This window comes from Taurulus bubalis, assembly GCF_910589615.1.
Source record: "Taurulus bubalis genome assembly, chromosome: 4".
Taxonomy (NCBI): domain Eukaryota; kingdom Metazoa; phylum Chordata; class Actinopteri; order Perciformes; family Cottidae; genus Taurulus; species Taurulus bubalis.
In genome coordinates, this window is record NC_136592.1 from 14,123,002 (window position 1) to 14,132,418 (window position 9,417).

The following is a 9,417-nucleotide window of genomic DNA, read 5'->3' on the forward strand; positions in this document are numbered from 1 at the left end:
AATCTTGTTAATTTGGATTTTAAAACTGCAATTAGAATAATTCCAATCAACATCCATACCATTTAAAATATGAGGCTGGGACAAATTAAGTGACAGCACAAACCAAATTTGTCATGTTACCCTTGATGTTAAATTATAAATTATTTATGTTCAACAAGTCATATGTGTGCTCTTCATGAGCAACCAGCAGCTCCATCCTTTCAGCCAATTCAGAGGATCTCCATGAATATGAGCAGAAGCTAAGAACGTGCACATATGTTCATTATACTTAATAATAAGGGAGAGCCTGCTACTCCAGCTTACCAGACATGCAATTTACGTTTGAGATGTGACCTCACTGCCGCTAAAGAGCTTTCAGCCCTCCTCTCAAAAGACGTAGAGTGTTTCTGAGTGAACTCTGTTGTGGGCTCCTGTCAGCTGTTTTGAAATGCTAATCAGCATGCCTGTTATTCAGGCCAGACTATGTAGAGCTCAACCAATCACAGTACAAGATCTGTTGCCTCTTCTACTACTTTGCTGAGGCTGTGAGCACAAAAGACATTCAAAACACTGAAAGAAAAAAGCTTCATTCCTGGAATAATTACTTCTGTGTGAGAGCTTTCACGCTCTCAGCAGAGCTTAAATTCTGTATAGTCACGTTTAGACAATTATCTCAAATTACATTTTTACTTAATTTCAAATAGAGCAGTTGGACCAGATATACAGTTACACAGGGTCTCCACAAAGTTAATGGTCACTATCCTCACTGAGAATTGTAATTTCATTGATTATCTTTTGCGACAGAATGAACTCTGTGCTCTTTCCTAAGTGACGCCGACGATGAGGATGAGCAGATAAGACGAGCAATGATGACCAAACTCACTGACAACCTTTAAACTTCCTGTTCCTGATGATAATCAGCTGTTTCTCTCCCAGTAATTTAAACTGAAGGAGGGCTCTGATTGTCTGAGGATGTTGCTCCATGATGATTTTTGTTTTTACTAAAGTATCAAGACTCTGTGTATCTGTTGTCAGATCAGTAAGTTGTGAGGATGAAGAGTTTATGTTAGTGACACCTGAGTGAACAAAATAGACTTCAAACATGTGAAAATACTTTTCATTGAGCCCAGCAGTGATATTATTTACGATGCCAAGTGTTTAAAATATATTTGTGTGAGAGATGTCTCACAGAAAGTAAGTCCCTACACCATTCAGCCAATGAAAAAGCAGCATCTTGCAGTGGGTGTGTTGTGTCTTCAGTACTGTATATTAACAACCACAAACAAAATCATAGTGTAATTGGCTTTTGGGTCTATTTTTGAGCATCTAAGATATCAATAGTTTGGACTTCAATTACAGCCTTCCATGTGTCTGAACCATCTGTAATTCTCAGACATGAGTCACTCCTGCTATCTTTCTATCTATCTATCTAACTAACTTTGTTGTCAATATTTTTTACTTTTTTAATAATATGCTTTGTGAAATTGAGACGGTTCAGACAAATCTATTATTGTAAAATGAGGACAGGGCTTCGTGTCCGTCCCTTTTTCACTCATTCACTGTGCGTTGCTACTGTCGGGGAGTTGCACAACTGGCATTTTTGCATGTTTTTGCTGTATTGTTAGATTTTTGTTGAGAACACAATATAATAGATAAATGTCACACAAAATGTCAAGCTAGAATAAATACAAATAAATAAGTCAATATAGTGATTAGGTAGTGATTTCCAACACAGCCCTGGTCTACCCACAGTTTTGGGGTTGGATTGTCAAAGTCAGATCAGTTAGCGGCACATTGACCAAAACATCAGTGTATTTTCAATAGTCTGCTGCATTGTAATGACAGAAAGCCTAAATAATAACTGATGATGGCATTAGTAAAAGTTGTGTTTTACCTACTATTACCTGCCGTGAAAAATGTCTATTACCAGTGATTAACATTTGCAGATTTAAGAATGTATGCTATTTTTCTGTTACATAGACTGATTTGCCCCATTTTTCAAATCTTGTCCCAATATATTTTATGCTCTTTCTGAGATTTAAAACAATCTGAATAAGTAATAGTGAGCTCAATGTGCATACATTATAAGTTAAAAGACTAAACATACCGCTTCTTTCCACTGGCCGTAACTGATGAACAATTAGTCAGTTACCTCCATCTGCACTACTTACACTATTACCACCACACTAATATCCAAAATGAATTGTTTATATGTATTATTCAATGTATATTTATATTGTACATATTAGTTAAATGTTAATGTTGATGTTTAGTTTCTGTGTTCTACTCTGTTGTCTTTAATGTTATATATATATATATATATATATATATATATATATATATTGCTCTTGTTTATTTGTATATATATGTAGGTACAAAGGGAGCAATGTGTAACCGGAGTCAAATTCCATGTATGTGTACACACAGGGCCAATAAAGCTGATTCTGATTCTGATTCTGATGAAATGTACACTTTACGACTGCTCTGTCAAAATGTTTAAATATCCCTTCGCATTGAGGAAGTGCAAGAAAATCTGACACTTCACATTCTCGCTGTTGTTGATCCTATTTCAGTCTCCACCGTACACAATGTGTATGTTTCAAAAGGAGAATTGGTGTGACCCACAAGTAATGCAACACAATCCATTCCCATTGTATGTGAAACCAAACTTTCCCATTAAGTGATAAAGAGGCAGCATTACAGCAATTGTTCTAAAGAAAAGATTTTAGCCTAGAGCAGACTCTATTCACTTTTATGGCGAGGAAGATAATTCAGTGAATTTAAGAAACACTCAGACATCTTCATGAGTTTTTCTGTAACTGATACACCAAGCACACCCATGAAATCCTTTATTTTGCACGAGAGGAGAATATTTATGTGTTGTTGAAGGAGATAACTGTGATATGCTTAGAGCTCGCTTTTCATCACTTATGGGTGTGGCACCTTTTGCCACAGAAGACCTAAAGCTGTTTGACACTTGTAAGATATAATGTGGTGTATCATTCCAAAAAAACCTTGATGCACTTTAATAAAAGGGGACATTCAATGCGCATTTTCAGGTTCATACTTGAATTTGGGGTTTATGCTATAGCATGTTTGCATGCCTTAATGTTAAAAAAAAACATGTATTCATACATTTTCTCATACTGTCTGAATATACCTGTATTCACCCAGTTTGTTTTAGCACCTGTCTCTTTAAGCCCCTGTCCCGAAAAAAATCCCAGACTGCTCTGATGGGCATGCGAGGATTAAATGGTGCACCTTTGCAAAGGTGGTTCTCAGGCCATGGGTGGAGATATTGATCATGAGCATGATCAGCATAATAGCATTGGCTATTTTAGCTTTTCTTCATGTGTCTTGTTCACACTTGCTGGCAACTGTGGTCTAAAACTCAAAATCTAGTGATGCAGTTATCAAAACTTTAAACTTAACTTTTATTGATTTCTGTTTTCATCACACAATTCTCTTTACTTTTTAATTTTTTTTTAACTATGACACACACATTACGAGTTCAGCATTGCCCTTATCCTATCCAAAAATGTCAAAGGCAGAGCCATGTCAAGGTTGATTTTGATGGGTCGTGTGTTGGGTGTGATGTGGATGAAAATATATAGGAATGACAAGAAAGACATAAAGAGATGAACATAAATTCATATTACTCATTGATCTGTGTGTTATATGCAATTATATAGTTCCAGTTGTGAGCATGACTTGCTGTTTTGCCAACAGGAACACAGTTTGGTTGTATCACCTATTCTCAAAACCGGATCTCTTGTTTACAACCCTTGCATCCGAACAATGGAGAAAACTGTAACCTAGACGTCTAGACGTCTTTTGAAAACCTAATGTCCCACTGGACAGGTTGGATTATGTCGATCCATCGACAATGTACTTCATCGCTGATAAATGACATAAACCTTATTGATATCCATTTGCATCCACAGTAACTAACAGGTTAGCTACAACCTTTGTTCTTGCGGTAGAACTACCTTTTTACAGTTACCTCTATGTATTTGATTCTAAAAGTATAGATTTGGGGGTAAAGCATAATTTTAACACATCACACAACACATTATCTCTGACATTATACATATGAAACTGTTTTTTTGTTTTTTTTACACACTGCATTGTTGGCAGACTGCAACGGCTTTACATGTTTCCATTGCATGAAAAAATAGAGGTCAGAGGTTTGAGTTGATCAGGAAACAAAGTGTAAGAACCATTACTCCTCTGACTATACTATGTGTATAGGTGCACTATTATGTAGCGAGTTAAACACAATTCCAATAGATTTAGCTTTTTTGCTAAATATCACTGATAGTGATTGTAAGTCAGAAAATTCCATAAACAAGAGTTATACCAAAGATTTTGTAAAAACTAGTACTGTGACAAGGAAAATCAAACTTAGTTTGAAGAGCTTTAAAAGTGCATCTGTCTGCTGTGGAGATATGAGGAAATGTGGGATGAATCTTGAACACTTCCTGATTTACCTGCCTCAAATGATTTTCACAAAGTTGAATTACACTGAAAGCAGCTGATTCTTTACGAAATACTTTGAATGTATTTTTTAGCTTGCAGCTAGATATCCATGACACCAGTTATACTGTGGTTTTAGGAGGTTTGGTTCACAAAGACTCTCATAAAACTCTCTGTCGCTCCACTAGTTGTAATTTTGGTCCTCTGCAGTAAGGTTATTGGAGGGTAATGAGCCTGTTGGTGACAGATCTGAGCTGCGTCAGATCCTACAAGAGGTGACAGGCCTTGAGATGCTCGGAAAGAGGTTGTACAGTATCCCACAGGCGAGGTCCTGGGGTCAGCACCCGACCTTACAGGATTAACACACCTGCCACCAGCACAATGAGGGCTAATGAGCGCACACTGGCGGCCCCAGTCTGTTAGCAGCAGGCCAAGTGCTCTCTGAGTGGCTCACACCTCAGCGCTGGTTCTTGAAGTCCTGACTCCTGAGGCAATACCTTCATTAGTGACTTCATGGCAGATCACTCTCTGAGGCCGAACAAAGGAACAACAGGAACACAAAGTGACACATTCCTGGGATTAGAAAACTCTGGCCAGTTGAGCCATTAAAAGAAGTTTTTTTTTCTTCTTGACGTGCAAGGAATTTGCTTTGACTGCAGGAAAACTAATAAATGTCAGTGTAATTAATCTGACGAGTTTGAAGTAATGCTGACATGTTTTAACATTATTGGGTGCCTAACACCTAAAAAGTGAAATGATCACATAAAACCTGCAAAACATTATATATTTAATATAATTGATATTTGAATGTATATATATATATATATATATATATATATATATATAATATATATATATATAATATATATATAATATATATAATATATATATCATTCATAAACCGTGGTAAAATATTCCAACAAAAATGTTTTTGAGAAATGTACATTATGTATATATATATGTATATATGTATATATATATATATATATATATATATATATATATATATATATATATATATATATATATATATATATATATATATATATATATATATATATATATATATAGCATGTCCACTGAATCTGCAAAACCATGCTGGTCCCACATTGAAAAATACTGAAAAAAACTGGCCCACTATTGAACCTAATTGTTGACCATGTATAATATGTGTTTTAATTGCGAAGCCACCAGGTTGCCCTATATTTTACAGTCACAGAAATACTGCCACCATAGACTGTAACCTGATTGCTGATTCACCGCCGCTGTTCTTCTGCCATTGCGAGCCTTGCTTCTGTTTTGCATTAAGAAACTCTGATTTCTTTAGATTCAGATTAATCTATGCCAAACAGTCACCCAGGTCTCTGACAATGCTTCCTTTGATTTAAACCTGCTGCTAGCACATCAAAGTCAAAGTCAAAGTCAGTTTTATTGTCACTTCCTCCATTTGTGCAAACATACAGAAGACCTGAAATTATGTTTCTCTACTGTCTGACATAAAGTGAATAGTGCAAAACAGTAAAAAAAAAATTCTGAAATTCTGGGGGGATTCTGAATGAATGCAGCTGGATTCTTCCAGCTGCATTCACTATGCGCTGTAGGGCTTTCCTGCTGTAGTCTGTGCAGCTTCCGCCCCACACAGTGATGCAGTTGGTCAGGATGCTCTTGATGGTGCCACGGTCGAAGGTGCACATGATGGGTGGGGGGCTTCCTGCTTTCCTCAGTTTGCGGAAGCAGTAGAGGCGCCTCTGTGCTTTCTTTGCCAGGGATTTAGTGCTGGCTGTACACGAGAGGTCCTCACTGATGTCCACCCCCAGGAACTTGGTGCTGCTGAAAACAATACTGTTGACATTAGCACTGTAAACTATATATGCAGCAATAATAAACAACTTATGGCCAGGATATTAAGTTATTAATAGGAAAAGCACTGGTACAACTTTTCTCTCCTGATACAATACGCTAATTAACTATTTCTGCCAAGTGATCCAATAGTGGTGCTATTGGATCACCGCTAGTAACTACTGAATTAACGAGTAGTAACTACTTGAATTCATCATGAATTGCAACTTGTTTTATCATTTACTAACACTTTACAAATTATCTTGTTAATCATCTATAAGTCTTAAATACTTCATTTACAAATGGGGATAATATAATATTCTCTGCAGGCTGCATTATAGTTTCCATAATGACCACAGAAGAAGCCTTGAATGGGCATTCAGATAGTTGTCTGGTTTATTGATGAGGACAGCTGTGTATTCTTTCTTGGTAAATAGAATCATTGATCTTAGAAATGTTTGGAAAAACAGTTACTCAAGAACAGGCAGGCGGACAGTGCAATTTTTTTTTTTTTAAGCAGCTGACAGATAAAATGTGGAGGCTGTGTGCTGATGTCTTAACTCTGAAAGACCTATTCACTGTTCAGCTGTGAGATGATTTTCTCTTGATATCGTTCAACAGCAGTCATTCTGCATTAAAATTAGGCACACAATCATGCTGTGTCTCTATCAGGCAGTACAATGTATTCTCCTCTGTTGGAGGTCATTTCTGCTTTAGATGTTTGGATATTATTATGGTTTTCCTTATCACTCAGTATCTGGGTCACAGTGATCGCTGAGATGTTGTTCACAATCTGCAGAAAGATCCCAAAGACCCTTGACTTTGTGTTTTGGCTGTGGCGCCCTGCTGTCTCTGAGGTATTTATTCAGATGTTGTAGAAATGATCTGAGAATGATTTCGGCATCATCAATTCATTGGTTTGGTGCTTTCCTGACTCGAACATCCAAAAAGAAAGAAAATCAGATAAAGTTTCAAAAACAGCTTTTATTTTTATGTCAAAAACAACTTTCTTGGTGAGATTAACATGTACTACCCCAACAAATAAAAACATATAGTTCTTTAATGGATGTTATAAACATATATGATAATGTGAGGATTGTTATGATGCCATATAAAGATACAAAATAAAACACACAATAATATAAGATACATTCAGTTTGTCATCCATGTTTACTTCAGAGTAAAAATGATCCCTGAGGTTAAAAAAATGATGAACAGTCAGATACATCCTAAACCAGTGACTCCCACACAGGCTGGCTGTCTGAGTCCTGACTGTGCAGAGAACTTAAGCCAGTGTCTGAGTCGTCGTCGTTCACACTGTGAGCTTTGGACAGACCCCTGGCCTGCTCCACCCACTCGCTTTTCCTCTCCAAAGTGCTCGTCATCCCCATCTTATCATCTGTCCCGTGGCTGCATCTCTTTTCACTGACTGTCCCTTCCTCTATATCCAAAGTGTTTACTTTCTCCAGCAAATCCCTCATCTCCTTCTCCCTCGCTCCGCAAATCTCTTGGGTCAGCTCTAAATCGCTCCTAATAGCTTCTAAATCCGTGTTGAGGCGCAGACCGACGTATAAACTCGCCTCTAGTTGTGTTCTGATCCTCTCTTCTTCCAAAAACAGCTCGTTTTCTGACGCTGTGTCTGCCTCGGTGCCCTCGCTCTGCAGCTGCTCTTTCCTCCGCTGCATCCAGCGGTGGTTCAGCTCCTCCTGCACCTGCACCGTGAACACCTCTACGAGGGCTTCCTGCTCCCACAGCTCCTCCTGTAGTCGAACCACCTCATCACACTGCCGGACATACTCTTCAAAGTTGGCAAGAGCTTCAGCCGAACACACTTTGTCTCCATCGCGACTGGAAGCCGCAGCAGCATCCAGTAAATACGTGTCTTGTACATAATTAACCCCGTGTCTTTCAATTCTGTCAACATGCACCTTTGCCTCGCACATTTCGATGTCTGCGTCCAGCTCTGTAATCCTCTGGATTTGCTGACGGATTGTATGATCCTGAGAAATCACAAGATGGACCAAAGTTTCCATCTTTTCCGCAGACGACGCGTCTCTCTTCGCCCTCTTTTTATTGATCTTCTCCAACTTTCTGAAAGCTTTCCTGACGACCCGACGCTGTTTCTCTGGCGGGATGCCACCCGTGGGAGACCTTGCATCATTGGTGACACAGGGGCTGTGTTTGCTGAGCACCACGCGCGCCTCTGCGCTCCGGGCTCCGTGGCTCGCCAAAGACGCCTCGCTTTTCACCAACACAAACTTCACATTCCTCTGCTCCTCTCCCCATGCCACCCAAAGCCGCAAAATCTTTGTTCTGTTCGGTAAAATCCTCTCGAAACCTCTCCATTTCTCCACGATACAGTAAGACTGTGGGCATGCAGCTGTGGAGAGGCCGGGCTGTGAATGCTGGTTTTCCAGAAGCACTTTGACAACTTCAGCGCAGGTTGTGCGCTTTGACAAGCCGAAGACGAGTTTCTCCTCTCGGCAGACCCACAACGATATCTTACTCTCCTCCGCCTCCATCACGAATGTCTGCTAACCTGCGTTTTTCTTAATAGAAATAAGAAAAAAGTTTTTTTAAACTTAAATCCGCATGTCAGGAGAAAAGCGCAGCCGTGGCATCTCCTGTGTGTGCATGCGCGCTGCGTCCCGGACGCGAGATGTTGCTGATGGAGCTGAAGGTTTGAGGTCCCATGTGTCCTTCTGTGCTCTTTCATGAGGCGACATTAAGGTCTGCCTTCACGAGACTGCCTCTGCTGTGATCACATGACTGCCACCAGCAAGCGTCAGCAACTAGTTATTATTTTCTGTGACATGTTGGAGGGTTATGATGGTTATGTATCCAATGCTCTTAAATGAAATGTTAAATGGATCCTCGCACCCAAGTGTTTATAATGAACATCGTTAGCATAAAAAATGCTCAATTTGGACTCAAAATTTAACTGAGTGGTCAGCACAACACATCATTATACATTCAAAAATTAATCAACATAATGATTTAAGAAGATAGAAAAAGTAGCCTCTACTAAAGCTGAGTAGTATTGCCTCAAGTTCCAATGGGAAATCGTTTATATTAAGATATAGAAATACATATATTTTTAAACTGAATGAGATTTTATAAAAT

General features: G+C 38.7%; 1 protein-coding gene across 1 annotated transcript; it reads right to left on the reverse strand.

Moving 5' to 3' along the window:
- Window positions 1-7,523: 7,523 nt before the first annotated feature.
- Window positions 7,524-8,816, reverse strand: rassf10b (Ras association domain family member 10b; the record flags this gene model as incomplete). Its single annotated transcript, XM_079217078.1, has 1 exon — window positions 7,524-8,816. The coding sequence occupies one exon, from the start codon at window positions 8,814-8,816 to the stop codon at window positions 7,524-7,526; it is 1,293 nt and encodes a 430-aa protein (XP_079073204.1).
- Window positions 8,817-9,417: the final 601 nt, after the last annotated feature.